Here is a 17108-nt window from a genome sequence, read left to right on the forward strand (position 1 = left end):
TTTGACATCTAATGTATGTAGTGCCCTTTCAGCTACGGTATCTGGCTGTGGAAAGAACACTGGAAGTTCCACTGTTTGATTTAGATGGAACGGTGAAATAACCTTTGGCAAAAATTTAGGATTGGTCCTTAGGACGACCTTATTCTTGTGTAGTTGTATAAAAGGTTCCTGTATTGTAAACGCCTGAATCTCGCTTACTCTTCTTAGGGAAGTAATGGCGATGAGAAATGCCACCTTCCAGGTTAGGAACTGTATTTCGCAGGAGTGCATGGGTTCAAAAGGTGGACCCATAAGTCTAGTTAGGACAACATTTAGGTTCCATGAAGGAACAGGTGGTGTTCTTGGTGGTATAATTCTCCTAAGGCCCTCCATGAATGCTTTAATGACTGGTATCTTATATAGGGAAGTTGAATAGGTAGTCTGCAGGTATGCAGATATTGCTGCAAGGTGTATTTTAATGGAAGAGAAAGCCAGGTTAGATTTTTGTAAGTGAAGCAAGTAACCCACTACATGTTCTGGAGTTGTGTGTAATGGTTGTATTTGATTAATATGGCAGTAGCAAACAAACCTCTTCCATTTACTTGCATAGCAGTGCCTGGTGGATGGCCTTCTGGCTTGTTTTATGACTTCCATACATTCTTGGGTAAGTTGTAAGTGCCCGAATTCTAGGATTTCAGGAGCCAGATTGCTAGATTCAGCGATGCTGGATCTGGGTGTCTGATCTTTTGGTTGTGCTGTGTCAACAGATCTGGCCTGTTGGGCAATTTGATGCAGGGTACTACTGATAGGTCTAGCAGCGTTGTGTACCAGGGTTGCCTTGCCCAAGTTGGTGCTATTAATATGAGTTTGAGTTTGTTTTGACTGAGTTTGTTTACCAGGTAAGGAAGGAGAGGGAGAGGAGGAAAAGCGTAAGCAAATATCCCTGACCAGTTCATCCATAGGGCATTGCCTTGGGACTGTTTGTGTGGGTATCTGGATGCGAAGTTTTGGCATTTTGCGTTCTCCTTTGTCGCAAACAAGTCGATCTGAGGTGTTCCCCAGAGTTTGAAATAAGTGTTCAGAATTTGGGGGTGAATTTCCCATTCGTGGACCTGTTGGTGATCTCGAGAGAGATTGTCTGCGAGTTGATTTTGGATCCCTGGTATAAATTGTGCTATTAGGCGAATTTGGTTGTGAATTGCCCAACGCCAAATCTTTTGTGCTAGCAGGCTTAACTGCGTGGAGTGCGTCCCCCCTTGCTTGTTTAGATAATACATTGTTGTCATGTTGTCTGTTTTGACGAGAATGTATTTGTGAACTATTATTGGTTGGAAAGCTTTTAGTGCTTGAAAAACTGCTAGAAGTTCTAGGTGATTTAAATGCAGTTTTGTTTGATGTACGTTCCATTGTCCTTGTATGCTGTGTTGATCGAGGTGTGCTCCCCACCCTGTCATGGAAGCATCTGTTGTTATTACGTATTGTGGCACTGGGTCTTGGAAAGGCCGCCCTTTGTTTAAATTTATGTTGTTCCACCACAGAAGCGAGAGGTAAGTTTGGCGGTCTATTAACACCAGATCTAGAAGGTGACCCTGTGCTTGTGACCATTGTGATGCTAGGCACTGTTGTAAGGGCCTCATGTGCAGTCTTGCATTTGGGACAATGGCTATGCATGAAGACATCATGCCTAGGAGTTGTAGTACCATCTTTGCTTGTATCCTTTGTGTTGGATACATGCGTTGTATGATGGTGTTGAAATTTTGAATTCTTTGTGGACTTGGAGTGGCTACTCCTTTTGATGTGTCTATTATGGCTCCCAGGTATTGTTGTACCTTGCGCGGCAGAATTTTGGATTTTGTGAAATTGACGGTGAACCCTAGTTTGAAGAGGGTTTGTATGATATGATTTGTGTGATTTGAGCACTCTATTAACGAATGGGCCTTGATTAGCCAGTCGTCTAGATATGGGAACACATGTATTTGCTGCCTTCTTATGTGTGCAGCGACTACCGCTAGACATTTGGTAAAGACTCTTGGTGCGGTTGTTAATCCGAAAGGCAGTACCTTGAATTGGTAATGTATTCCCTTGAATACAAACCTTCTTGTAGTGTGACCATGTGAAAGTGGTCTGATTTGATGAAAGTGTTCACTACTCTGAGGTCTAGGATTGGTCTCAGTGTTTTGTCCTTCTTTGGTATCAGAAAGTACAGTGAGTAAACTCCTGTGTTTATTTGTGTGTTTGGCACTAATTCGATTGCATTCTTTTGCAATAGTGCCTGCACTTCTATCTCCAGGAGATTGGAATGATGTTTTGTCAAATTTTGTGCTTTTGGTGGTATGTTTGGAGGGAATTGTAGAAATTCTATGCAATAACCATGTTGGATAATTGCTAGAACCCCAGTGTCTGTAGTGATTTCCTCCCATGCTTTGTAATAATGACTTATTCTTCCCCCCACTGGTGTTGTGTGGAGGGGGTGAGTGACATGTGAGTCACTGTTTAGTAGTAGGGGTTTTGGGGCTCTGAAATCTTCCTCTATTCCTAGGGAATTGCCCTTCTCTATATTGTCCCCGAAAACCTCCTCTATACTGTCCCTGGTAACTGGACGGTGTTGCTTGTGAGGTGCTGGCTTGTGTGCTCTGACCCCGAAACCCCCCTCGAAAGGGTGTTTTACGGAATGTGCTGTAATTCCCTCTGCTCTGCGGGGAGTAGAGTGCGCCCATGGCTTTGGCAGTGTCCGTATCTTTTTTGAGTTTCTCAATCGCTGTGTCCACTTCTGGACCGAACAGTTCTTTTTCGTTAAACGGCATATTGAGAACTGCTTGTTGAATCTCTGGTTTAAATCCAGACGTTCGGAGCCATGCATGCCTTCTGATAGTTACAGATGTATTAATTGTTCGTGCAGCTGTATCTGCAGCGTCCATGGAGGAGCGGATCTGGTTGTTGGAAATGGTCTGTCCCTCCTCAACCACTTGTTTTGCCCTATTTTGTAAGTCCTTGGGCAGATGTTCAATGAGATGTTGCATCTCGTCCCAGTGGGCTCTGTCATAGCGCGCAAGTAGTGCCTGGGAGTTCGTGATGCGCCACTGGTTTGCAGCTTGTGCTGCGACTCTCTTACCAGCTGCATCGAACTTGCGGCTTTCTTTATCTGGGGGTGGTGCATCTCCAGATGTGTGGGAGTTGGCCCTTTTCCTAGCTGCTCCTACAACGACAGAGTCTGGTGGCAGCTGTGTAGTGATGAAAACCGGGTCTGTAGGAGGCGCCTTATACTTTTTTTCCACCCTTGGTGTGATTGCCCTACTTTTGACCGGCTCCTTAAAGATTTCTTTTGCGTGCCGGAGCATACCAGGGAGCATAGGCAGGCTTTGGTATGAGCTGTGGGTGGAGGAGAGTGTGTAGAATAAAAAATCATCCTCGACCTGTTCTGAGTTGAGGCTTACGTTGTGAAATTGTGCTGCTCTAGCCACCACTTGAGAATACGCGGTGCTGTCCTCTGGTGGAGATGGCTTCGTAGGGTATGCCTCCGGACTGTTATCTGACACTGGGGCGTCGTATAGGTCCCATGCGTCTTGATCTTGGTCACCCTGGCTTATGGTGGTGTGAGCTGGGGAGTGTGATGGAGTTTGTGCTGGTGAGACGTTAATCACGGGCGGAGGAGAGGGTGGTGGGGTAACTCTTTTCACCACTTTTGGTTGTGGTGTCTGTTCAGTTTGGAACTCCAACCTTCTCTTTCTTCTAATGGGGGGAAGGGTGCTTATTTTTCCTGTCCCCTGCTGTATGAAAATACGCTTTTGCGTATGGTCCACATCAGTTGATTGTAGCTCTTCCTCAAACCTATGCTTTTGCATTTGGGAGGTTAGCGAGTGCTCTTCTGTATAAGAGCCTGAAGCTGGGTTGCTTGCAGTTTGTTTCGGCACCGAAACCCTGTCTGCGTGTTTTTTCGGCTCCGAGGTGACTTTTTTCTTTTTCGGGGCCGAAACCTCTCGGCGTCGATCTTCTTCGGTGCCGCTGTCTCGGCGTCGAGCCGTGTCCACACCGGCATCTCGTGTCGAGGCTTGTCTCCAGCACTTTTTCGGTCCCGAGAAGGCTGCGTGCCGGTGTCTCGACCGGAGTCGGACGATCTCGGCACTGTTTGGGCCTTTTTCGGTGCCGACGGTCGGTCACCGAATTTATGGGTGGAGCCATGGCCTGATGGCAGTGGCGTCCCCTGGGCCTTGTAAATCTTCCTCTGTGTGGTTTTCGACGTCTTACTCACGGTTTGTGTATCGTCGAATCCTTCGGAGTCCGATTCTTGGATCGAGAAGGTACCTTCCTCTTCTTGTTCCTCGAACTCTCGGTGGGCTGTCGGCGCGGACGCCATCTGAAGTCTTCTGGCTCGACGGTCTCGGATGGGGTCCGTTCCATCGGCGTTCTTCAGCACGCGGTCGGGCCGACCAGGCCCCGACGGGGGATCGAAAAACTACCCCGAAGGGCACCGGAGCTCTTCGATCTTCGATGCGGTGTTGAATCTAACTACGCCGATCCCGAACGCAACAATACCGACGAAAATCTTCCGAAATTAGCTATCTTTCCGTTCCGTAACTCGGAGCCACAGGAACACGTCCGAACCCGATGGCGGAAAAAAAACAATCGAAGATGGAGTCGACGCCCATGCGCAATGGAGACAAAAGGAGGAGTCACTCGGTCCCGTGACTCGAAAGACTTCTTCGAAGAAAAACAACTTGTAACACTCCGGCCCAACACCAGATGGCGAGCTATTGCAAAACATGCGTATCTACAGCGACAGATGCCATCGAACATATAAGTTAACAGAAAACTTAGAAATCCGCCATATGCATACATTACCACTCTCGGAAGACATCCTTAAGTGCTTCAAAATGTGTGGTTAAACATCAATGAGACTCTAAACAACAAGAACAGCTTAATTATATTAAACAGTTTGACCATGGCCTGGAATGTATAAACGTTATTTCCTTGTGTATGGTGAGGTAGAAAACCTGCCTTTTCTCTCACATAAACATTACAAGTTTAAAAAGTTAAAGTCCAGTATATAAAACACTGGAAAGGTAACAAAGTCTTTATCCCAGATAAGAATGTCAACCAAGCACAACAGATGCTTCATCAGGGAGCTCTGACTGGAGGCAGACAATCTAAAATTGCTTCTATTGATGTGTGGAAAGTACTACATTTCTGCTGCAGACAACAGATCTGCTGCATTTGGTGTGATGGAAGAGCCCCCCCACCAAGATCTGAAAGGGACATGAAGATGGTTCTGAGCAGCGTTGCCTCGAGCCATAGCTGCTTTTGCGCCAGCTTGAGTTGCGCTGCCTTTTGATAGTTACACAGTGTATGCAGGCTGAAATCGGCACTACAGCCCACTGAAAAACATATGATCTCTCATGTCTCAGGTGAAGCCAGAAGAGAAGGATGCCAGAGCACTGGGCAGGATTGGTTGCAACTTAATGATCTGTCATTTTGATGTTAGTGTGCAAGCACCTGGACAGAACCTCCATTGCTTCAAATTTACAAGATAACAAAAAAGAGGAAGATTGTGTGAACACCTGGAGAGTTCTCAGGTGTTCTGAGAACTTGGGTAGGACTTGGCAAAAATCATAGATTCGTGCTATAAGCCATCGCTCAACTCACAGGGAGCAAATGGAGAAGCTAGGACATGATCCACAAAAGACTATCATAATACCGAGGTACAGGACTATAGTGTTCTCTATATATCCAAAATGCTCTTTATAAATCCAACATGGCCAACAAGAAAATGGAGGTTATTTTACTGCACTGCTAGGAACAGGTCACAACAGACAGTGGACAAGTTAGTGCCTTGTCCAGGCCACCAGTCCCTTCTTGAGTTGATCCAACTAAGTTAAATGCTTCTTAGTGAGCACAAAACTCGATTAGTTGAATGAGTGTTGTCAGATACTTCAGGGATGAGCTGGGCAAACTGACCTGTGTTTTTGGCTCAATACAACATATTTCAATATCTGCCAAAATATGCAGGGTAGAAGCAAAATTTGAACAGTGGTCAAAGAACTGCGTTGGAGGTGCAGCAGGAAACAAATGATACCTTATTTAATAACAAGTAGCGACTGCCCACATGGAAGGCACAGATTTAAAATAGGTCATGGGAAGAAGTGGATCTCCCCCCGGTCCCCCTTTTTGATCTGCAATACCACTTAGAAATGGCCAGAAGTGGCCATTTAACACTCTTAAAAACAGGATTGCAAAGGAGAATGGTCTAACTCAGTCGTAGCAAATGAAAATGTGACTTGAGATACTTGAAGACCAGGTAAACTCCAACTAGATTGCTCTCAATTGCTTTTTCCCCAGCTGGTTGACTGACTACTGTTACAAATACTAATGCATTTATTGACAAAAGGGAAAAATTCACATCAAAGAGAATTCATCGTCATTCTACAGTGCTATAACACAGATGGGTAACCCAGTGTTAGTGTAGGATGGCTTCAGTTTGCTCTCAGAAAAGGAGTTTCTGAAAGGGAGCAGCTCCACACACAGCTCAGGAAATGGATTGTACAAAGCGCACACTTGTCCCCCAGACGCGGTGCTCTCTTAACCCCCTTCGCTGCCAGGCCTTTTCCCCCTCTTGTGCTGAGCCTTTTTTTGGCTATTTGGGGCAGTTCACGCTTAGGCCCTCATACCTTTTTGTTCACATAAGCTACCCACGCCAAATTTGCGTCCTTTTTTTCCAACATTCTAGAGATTCTAGAGGTACCCAGACTTTGTGGGTTCCCCAGAAGGAGGCCAAGAAATTAACCAAAATACGGGGAAAATTTCGTTTTTTCAAAAAAAATGGGAAAAAGGGGCTGCAGAAGAAGGCTTGTGTTTTTTTCCCCTGAAAATGGCATCAACAAAGGGTTTTCGGTGCTAAAATCACCAGCTTCCCAGCTTTCAGGAACAGGCAGACTTGAATCAGAAAACCCAATTTTTCAACACAATTTTGGCATTTTACTGGGACATACTCTATTTTTTAGATTTTTTGTGCTTTCAGCCTCCTTCCAGTCAGTGACAGAAATGACCATGAAACCAATGCTGGATCCCAGAAACCGCCACCTTTCTAAAAAGTAGACAAAATTCTGAATTCAGCAAGGGGTAATTTGTGTAGATCCTACAAGGGTTTCCTACAGAAAATAAAAACTGGAAAAAAAAAATATTGAAACTGAGTTGAAAAAATCTGCAATTTTTCTCTACATTTTACTCTGTGACTTTTTCCTGCAATGTCAGATGTTTGAAAGCAATATACCGTTACGTCTGCTGGACTCTTCTGGTTGCGGGGATATATTGGGCTTGTAGGTTCATCAAGAACTCTAGGTACCCAGAGCCAATAAATGACCTGCACCCTGCAGTGGGTTTTCATTCTATACCAGGTATACAGCAATTAATTTGCTGAAATATAAAGAGTAAAAAATAGCTATCAAGAAAACCTTTGTATTATCAAAATGGGTTTAAGATAAGGTGTTGAGGAGCAGTGGTTATTTGCACATCTCTGAATTCCGGGGTGCCCATACTAGCATGTGAATTACAGGGCATTTCTCAAATAGATGTCTTTTTTACACACTCTCATATTTGGACGGTAAAAATGTAGAGAAAGACAAGGGGCAATAACACTTGTTTTGCTATTCTAGGTTCCCCCAAGTCTCCCGATAAAAATGATACCTCACTTGTGTGGGTAGGCCTAGCACCCGCAACAGGAAATGCCCCAAAACGCAACGTGGACACATCACATTTTTTGAAAGAAAACAGAAGTGTTTTTTGCAAAGTGCCTACATGTAGATTTTGGCCTCTAGCTCAGCCGGCACCTAGGGAAACCTACTAAACCTGTGCATTTTTGAAAACTTGAGACCTAGGAGAATCCAAGATGGGGTGACTTGTGGGGCTCTGACCAGGTTCTGTTACCCAGAATCCTTTGCAAACCTCAAAATGTGGCAAAAAAAAAACACATTTTCCTCACATTTCGGTGACAGAAAGTTCTGGAATCTGAGAGGAGCCCCAAATTTCCTTCCACCCAGCGTTCACCCAAGTCTCCCGATAAAAATGATACCTCACTTGTGTGGGTAGGCCTAGCGCCCGCAACAGGAAATGCCCCAAAACGCAACATGGACACATCCCATTTTTATTTTTATTTTTTACAGAAAACAGAGGCGTTTTTTGCAAAGTGTCTACCTGTAGATTTTGGCCCCTCGCTCAGCCGGCACCTAGGGAAACTTACCAAACCTGTGCATTTTTTAAAACTAGAGACCTAGGGGAATCCAAGATGGGGTGACTTGTGGGGCTCTGACCAGGTTCTGTTACCCAGAATCCTTTGCAAACCTCAAAATTTGGCAAAAAAAACAATCTTTTCCCGATAAAAATGATACCTCACTTGTGTGGGTAGGCCTAGCGCCCACGAAAGGAAAGGGGCCAAAACACAACGTGGACACATCACATTTTTTCACAGAAAACAGAGGTGTCCATAGAGTGCCTACCTGTGGATTTTGGCCTCTAGCTCAGCCGGCCCCAGGGGGGGCAGAATTGGCCTAAAATAAATTCCCCCCCCTTCCGGGGAGCAACCCTTGCATACAAGGTCGCTCCCCTCGCATGACGGCGCAAAAAAAAAGATCCCTGGTGCCTAGTGGTTTCTGCCCCCCTTGGAGGCAGATCGACCTAAAATCGGCCGATCTGCCCCCAAAGCGGGCAGAAATGGCCTAATTACAATTTGCCCTTCCAGGGGAGCGACCCCGGCCTAAGGGGTCGCTCCCCATCTCTAAAACAACAACAACAAAAAAGTATCCCTGGTGCCTAGAGGTGTCTGCCCTCGGGGGGGGGGGGCAGAAAAGGCCTTCAAAAACAAATGCCCCCCCCCCCCGGGAGCGACCCATGCCCATGGGGTCGCTCCCTTATGACAATTTCCACACAAAAATGACATCCCTGGTGTCTAGTGGGCATTTCAAAAGCCGGATTGCAAGCAATTCGGCTTTTGAAACGCTTGGAGAGACTTCAAAGGGAAGGAAATACATTTCCTTCCCTTTGAAGCCTCTCCGGGCCTCCCCCACGTGATCGAAAGAGAAATGCAAAGCATTTCTCTTTCAATCTTCCAGCGCGATGGGGGAGGCTCTGTGACAAACAGCGCGCGCTGATGTCACAGGGGGGGGGGGGCGGGGATGGAAGGGGAAGGGCTTCCCCTTCCATCCCTGCCTTTGGGGGGGTGGGGGGAAGCACACAGAGGGAGCGAGAGCGCTCTCTCTGGGCTGTGTGCCGAGGACGTAATGGTTACGTCCTCGGCATAGCAGCACTGTGCCGAAGGACTTAACCACTATGTCCTCGGCACAGAACCGATTAAATAAGTGGGGTCAGACAATTCTTATTACTCAATAGGGTGAACATCTGCTACCAGATCTGGATTTGTGTGATAGCCTGGCGCATTCTTGGTGTTGTAGTCTTGTTTTTCTTCCACTGAACTAATCTAACATACGTGAAATCAATGACATGTAGGTGAAACGTTCAGGACTAGAGACAGTGTCTGTAAGGACAAGAGTGAGGTGGTCACCATATTGCCAGATCATGGTGGCCACCTGCACAACTGTAGTTGGTTTTTCTGGAAATTTGGGGTGGCAGCATATAATGTTTTATGATCAAAGTGAGAGGATATACATCTTTCGAAAAGAGTCCACATTATAACAGCATAGGCTGAAGAAAGTTCCAAGGCATAGTGCTTGTGAACAATCTCTATTTGCACTTGCAATCAGGGAGTAGCAAGTATTTTCATCTCATGGTGGTGCTATCAATCTTTTAGCCCAAAGTTGGAAATAACAGCTACGAATCCTAAACAACACTTAAGTTAAGACCATCTGTTTTTATTCAGAATTGTTGTTATATTATGTAACATAAATTGATCTCCTCATAGACTTTTGACTATCTAAGCAGTTAAATTAACTCAATAGGTTAATTTACCTACTGCTGAAACGTGTGGCAAGTACTTTGGTTTTATGGTGAATGTCCCTTTTAGTTCATAGGTTCTTTTCCTGCTTGTTGGTGTGCCCACCTCATACCTAATAGTGGACCCAGAAACTGTTTCTATAGGTTTTAGGCACTTGCATGCCCGTACTGCATAAGCATGTATTTGTCATTGTGACATTATCATCCTTGCCTGTATGCGTTCGTCTTCGATCTTTTAACTTAATAAAGAAGCGACTAAGATAGCAGCAGATGGGTCAGTGGGAAGACAATGAAAATGGGAGAGAGCTTATAAAGAAAAAAGGAACCTAATCACCAGTAAGGTAGGTTTATCCTTGTTTTACAGCCTGGTGCTTTACCATTCTTTAACCATGGGTAGAAGCCACAGAATCCGAGTTAGCAAAAAGGAGGACATTAAAAGAAGGCAGCTAAGACCGAGGAGAACATCCCCTTAGAAGTGCTCCTGGACAAATTTTATTGGTCTAGGAGAAAGCATCTAGCGCTTAGAGTTGGTAGTATGCATGTGGTGTAGCCAGTGTAACTATCCAGCACATCTGACAGGCACTTGCCTGGAAAATTACACTGATGCCACTTTAGCTCTGGCAAAATGTGCTTGATACCAGAAAGAAGTTCTCGAAGGAGAGGTCTGGGTATTCAAAGTCAATTCCAGATGATGTAAGTGCTCAATTTAAGCAACTTTAACAAGTAGTGGAACACTTTTCCATCATCCATGGACAAAAAAAAAACTCTAAAAAAAACCTCTTGATTGTGGGACATGATCATGAGTCCACTACAGAAGATGGGAGTAAAACCCAGAAGCAATGCTAGCCAGGTCGACCAGAATCACTGCATACCATGAGCTCACCTTAATGTTCGGGAGATCAGACTAGTTGTGAGGGAAACGTATAGAAACAACCCCGGCAGTTCAACATCAGGCTGTCCCTCAGGAAACTAAGTCCTCGGAGGGTGGACAGAAACACATTTAGACTGCTCTTCTCACATTTGGTACTAGTACTCCACCAGGTGAAGTGATGTGCATGGAGTGTTGATTTTCTATTATGTAAGTAAGAATTGTCTAATATAAGAAGCTTTTTTGGATAGAACACCATAGCTGACGCAGAGGTATTTGGCATGTGTTCATTTGTCCCTACAGATTGTTTGCTAACAGGCTTGTTATTCATTGAGTCCTCATGGTGACCTATCAAACTGTGTTTGGATCGAAATGTCGATTTGTGCTATGGAGAAATTATCCAAATTTTGATAGTCCAATTTTTTATAACAATTAATTTTGTTGTTCACCGATTATATGAACTTCCTATACATACAAAGCTTTCACATTCAGCACTTTCCCTATGATCACCAGGAGATTGTGAGCCCTTTGACCTCTATTTTACTACTTTTGATTACACATTTCAGCGCTTAATGAATGATTCAATGTGCAGCTTCCAAATACGTAGAATACCAGCTGGCGCTAATCAATATCAGTCTAGCAATTATTAGATCAATACTACAGAAGTCCAGGGTAACCACTGTCCCATATGAAAATTAATTACTCAGGTTCCTTTTAGGTTAGACTGGGTTATCAATATTACCTGTTACACCTATAGAGACTCTGGCCTTGCCTTACCCAGGTCCAGTACAGTAGTCACTTTATACAGGTGGAAGATGGTTTTCTGAATGTCCAATCCGGTGCATTCACCTTCCATGGCACTACTAACAACACTTCCTTATTATCAATGAAGGCAAGCTCCACGAGGGAGGTAAAGTGCGTGTGTGTGATGGGGCGGATCGCTACCGTACTAAAAGCAAGGTTGATACAATCCATAGAAGGGGGACAAGATCCTGTGCACACTTTCTGCAAATCAGGAGGTACTTTAGGGAACGCTTGTCAATGGTAACACAGAACACTGTCAAGAACTGGATTACTAATGTCCAGAAGTGAGAAGCAGAGTTTATCTATGCTGATGGCATGATGAGAAAGACATAAAGGAGAGTGGAGGCAGCACATGATTCCCAAACTGAAGGAAAAGAAGATGGACAGAATTAACATTAAGAATAAGCTGAGAGAGAGCAGCCAAAACAACTCGGGTCAGGACACACAGAATTTGTTGAGTGAGAGAAGCAGGGTGAAGTCCACAGCAATGAGTGAAAAAAATCAGGTCAGGGCACAAATATTTGCAGGAATGGGGTGTGCTGAATATTAATGTGTACATTTTCTCAATTTGAATAGCCTCAGAAAACATTTCCAGATCACCATCAGATAAGCAGGAATACCCACAAATTGAGAATGGAAAGTCAGTCAGGATTTAAAAGTAATAGATAAAACACCAATGCATACTTTTGTGCCTATACCGCATAAAACAACTACTAAGCAGGCTCGTAGAAATATGCTTGTTCTGTAAGCACACCATCACCCTTATAGTACATTTAAGCAGAAAAAAGCCAAAACCAACCTGTGCTGCTCCTGTTATCATATTTGGAATGAAGTCTTTATGCCCAGGTGCATCCATCAACGTAATGACTTTGGTTTTGGTTTCAAATTTAGTCATTCCCACATCCATGGTGACACCCCTTCACAAAAAAAGCAAAACACTGTTACACATTTTAACATTACCCATTCAAGTTATGATGTTGCGGCTGAATAAAGATATATGTAGGTGTACAAAAGAGGTTTGTGGCCAGTGATTGCCCAAACAGAAGATCTTTTGCAAATAGGGCCTTCCATTTACTCAGAGGATCACTTTAGACCAATGTACAAAATCTAAGCGGTTGTGAAGATTTTACATTTTTCTAACTGACTTTAAGAACCTGCTCGCCTGGAGGCTGTTATCTTTAACATTACAGTGTTGAGCACTTGCTGGTGCAACAACCACTCATTTTCTTTTAAAAGGATTCCTACTGCTGTCTGCGGATTCTCTTAACTCAGGGGCGGCTCCTCCTTCAGAGCAGAGGACTGTTGCCCCGCCAATTAAAATGCCCTCAAAAGCCCCTTATTACCATTAAATGTTTCATCCACCTGTTCTGAAACGAGTGTAAGGGCGGGGCCTGCTGGCTGGCAGCAGTAGGGAGGAGGGTGGGCTGCCTGGTGACTTCAATTTAAAGTGTGCATGTCCGTTTGGCCGGCCATCTTGCAACAATCAGCCAGACATGCGCCCTTTGAAACCTCTCTAACCCAGTTGTCTTAAGACAGCTGGGTTACAGCAGGCACAGGCCTCCAGTGCCCTCAGGTGCGCTGAGAGAGGCTGCTCCCTCCAATCCTTGCACTTCTCTCTTGCTGGTCAACAGCACCAAGATTTATTAAGGGAGTTGGCTGGGGCCCACGCTGAACACTGGACTGCAGAGGACGAGCAGCGAGGAGAAGGACATGTTGCGAGTGCCAGATAAGTGCATTTTCACTATTTTACTTGGGCGCGATAGTGCATGCCACTAGTACTATCCACCCCCATTTTCCCACCCCACCCCCACCACTCTCCTTAGATGCCAGCCGCCACTGCTCAAGACTAAATTTACAAGGCTCAGATAGTTCATTGGCAGGATGCAAGATTGCATCTCTCCTTAGTAATACATTGACTTTTTGTACTCATGTATAGTAGATCTATCACAATTCACCTCAGGGCAGAGGGTAGCTGGAGCTATGGTACAGGGATATGCATCAAGGAAAAAGTGGAGAAGAAATCTCTTCTCGAGCACTAGAACATATAGGACCAGTGGGGATTTAGCGAGATTTTCTTCGACAAGAGGACTTCCGACAATCAGAATTGCCAAAAAATGTTTGAGACAAATTCTTACTGTCTCTGAAATTCTGGAGCGCACAAAAAAGCAGAACTCTAGGATGCTGCTTTACCAATGGTCACTTACTAAGAAGCCCAAAAAGGATGTTTGAGATGTGGCCAAAAATAAAAGTGAAAAAAACTATCAAATCACTTCTGGCTCAGTGTAACGATAACTTATGGCCGCTGCACGAAGGGAAGGTGTGATTAAAAAAAGGCATTGTGAGGAGGGGGCGTCTCTTCAACTATAATAATCAGTGAGGTTTTAAATGAAGCTAGGAGAGCAGCATCATAAGTAATATAGATTGAAGACATTCCTACCAGCACTATGCACATGCGTAACCAAGCTCAGCACACTCTTGGTTGCTGGCCCTCAGCCATCCTGAGCAAACCAATAGCCAAACTCTGAACTTCAGCAGTTGTGAACTGCAAAACTTCTGTTAAACTCCGCAATCCAAGAGATTTTCAAGACAAAATGAAATTACAATTTTAAGAAAAGACTTGACATCCAGTGAGGTAATAATCAATTCAAATAAAAGTAACAGACACAGATTAAGGCTTTGCCCGCAGGCCATTGGGCTTCAACAAAAGGTAAGACTACCTTTGCCTTTCTTCCCCAGTCTCATCCAAGACCCAAGCGTAAGCAAACGAAGCTTTTCCAGCCTTTTTTGATTCCTGTTCATATTTGTGCATAGTTCTTTTGTTCACATTTCCCAGGAGGTAAAGCAGATGTCCCATAAGAGTGCTTTTGCCAGCATCTACGTGACCTAGAAATAAAGAAAAGTTAATCAATTATTATAACCAATCAACACCCTTGGATAGCCTAAAAAACATCCAAAAAACAAAACCTAGAAAATATCTGTCACAGCCATCACTCATGCTAAGGTCCATGATTATAGAAGATCTTTTATAAGAATAAAGTGATGGTTGTAAACCGGATAGTGGTCCTATACAAAACAAGACGTAAGCTCCCTCTCTAAATCTTAAAGCTTAAACTTGAGATAGTCAGAAAGATAGTATCAAAGCAGATGAAGTTCCATGCTGATCAATAGGTTCTGATTAAGGGGCTAGAAAGACAGCAACTTAGAGACCATGTCATAACAACAAGTAGTTGACAGAAGGAGTAAAACTGGTGGTGGTTTCAAAGGTTGTGGAAAAAGCTTTGCTGCAATTACCTACGATGGCAGGATGGAACAGTGAATGCAGGTTCATCTACTATACCATGAGCTGGCTAAAACCTTTCTATGTGGAACATGGGGTAAGAGTTCGGGAAGTGACTTAGACCTTGAAGATGTTATATTGGTCAGTTATTTTTTAGATGGCAGCTTGCATATACTGATGTTGACTTCTAAACATGAGGCGGACACATATCAGGCTTGCAGACTGTTGACAAGCTCAGAGTAACATTCATACTAAATAAACTATTCTAGAGAGTAGGATTAATATTTTTCTTCCAAACGCTTTTAAAGGCTTGCAAGGATTATATTTATGTTAGCTCAAGATTCCAGAGCTTTGTCAGTTACAAGCTTGCTTCCTCCCAACTTTTCACATTAAGAGTTGACTTACCACAGAGGTATGGTTAGGTGCAGAGTATTGCAGAAAGAGGAGTGTTGAGGTTTTGATTGCCTTCATGGTTTGGTTTTCCCAAGGGGTTGGTTATCCATGGTTGGATGAATGCAGATGCTGCAAACAACCCTTGGAGTGATTTGACACAGGACATGGCTGAAGGATGTGCACAGTACATATGGGTCGCAGGGTGGACTGACTGATGCCAGTCTTAGTTGGGCTAAGGACCTCACTGCAGGCCCGGGATGGTGGACCCCAGGTCACTGGTTGTGTGTAGGGTTTGGCTGATCGCTGTGCACACCAGTGGTTGGTCTCACATTGTAGTCTAGGTCACCCTTACACACGGTTGAAGGGCATAGGTAGTGGGGTCTGGTCAGTCGTGCTGGATTAACCAAAGGATGGTCATAGCCAGGGTCAGCTAACCTAAGCTGAGGTTGGGACTATGCCTGGTCAAAGGCCAGGCCATGCAGCCAGCCACCACCAAACTCATGTCATTTGGCACACAGTCTGATTTAAGATTAGGCTATGCAGCCAATCCTGCTGCACATGGACAAAGGGAGGGTGCTGAAGGAGATAGATACACATGGTGGGATGACTGAACCCTAGGGAGAACAGTTTAATGTACCTTCCAAAAACAAGGTCCAACGGACAACACTTGCTGCGCAGTCAACAAGTGTATGCAGCAAGGATTATTCAACCCCTGAGGGTTGGTCATCCATGGTGACCCAAGGGTGTTTGAGTGTAAGTCTTGGCCAACAGCCAAGCTCTAGGGGCAACCTCTAATGCACACTGCCAAAGAATGTACATAAGAAGTTGACCACTTATGGTGGTTTGGAGGAAGCTGGCCAAGCCCTCTGGCCAACCCTTGCTAAACAAGGCCTAAAGCCATGGGCGCTGCTGGATAGCCAACCCCAGAGGTTGCAGTTAGGTGCAGGACCTAGGATGTATGCCATGACTAGCTGGAATTTGCTGCCCATGGGCTAGCTGACCCCAGGGCTAATTGAATAAAGTGTCTGGAAGAAGAACGGACCTTGCACCTAACTTCTTCGGCATACAGCCAAACCCTGCATGCAGTTGAGGGTGATCATCCATTCTGCATTGAAGGCAGACCTGGTGCTGTACTAGAAAGGGGATTATATACCTTGTATCCCTTATACCTCACCTGTTACACACTGGCTACATGTATATGTATAATGATACTAATTGACAAAGTTCAATTTTTAACAGGAGTGGGTGGGTAAAAAAAAAACAAAAAAAAACAAAAAACGTTTTTGTGATTTTCAACGTTGCATTTAATTTTTTCTTTTATTAACTTAAGTACTTTAAGTCAGGACTCAATACACAACGTAAAATGAGGGACCCAGGAAAATAAATAAAAATTGAACTTGTTAGTATGATCATTAGCTAACATTCTGGTATTGTTTTCATGATATTCAGTGCATGGTTTGATTAATATCTTGTGGACCGTTTTCAGATGTTGGTGGTATTTTTATTTCTTCTCTTTTGTTTCCTCTTTGCCCCTATTAAACATCCTCACAGTGCCTAATTTGTGCCAGTGTTTGCAGGTACTCTGCAACTGCATCTTTTCTTAATACCAGAGTATATTTATGACAGCCTATCACATGGTGGTGCTGTTAGTCTACTTTTAAAAGAGCACAGGAGCAGAGTGTTTTACAAATGATACACAATTTAGCACCAGTTGTTTTATATTTGAACTGTCATGACGTTGTCAAGGGGCCAAAAAAGAGTGACTTGAATGATTCAATTTGAAAACGTGCTCACATAATTTGCAAGTCACTATATAAGCATTCTGTTTCTTTTCAAGTGGAGGATGGGTAA

At 44.2% G+C, this 17108-nt stretch overlaps 1 protein-coding gene across 1 annotated transcript in view; it reads right to left on the reverse strand.

The window, feature by feature from the left end:
• The window catches only part of HBS1L (HBS1 like translational GTPase), a 414125-nt gene that overhangs the window by 87763 nt on the left and 309254 nt on the right, over positions 1-17108 (reverse strand). The window contains exons 6-7 of the mRNA XM_069235198.1: positions 14305-14470; positions 12387-12504 (exon numbers count right to left, since the gene is read on the reverse strand). Coding sequence (XP_069091299.1) covers positions 12387-12504; positions 14305-14470 — 284 coding nt within the window. The remainder of the gene's footprint in view (positions 1-12386; positions 12505-14304; positions 14471-17108) is intronic.

Source organism: Pleurodeles waltl, chromosome 5 (assembly GCF_031143425.1).
Source record: "Pleurodeles waltl isolate 20211129_DDA chromosome 5, aPleWal1.hap1.20221129, whole genome shotgun sequence".
NCBI classification, from domain to species: Eukaryota; Metazoa; Chordata; class Amphibia; order Caudata; family Salamandridae; genus Pleurodeles; species Pleurodeles waltl.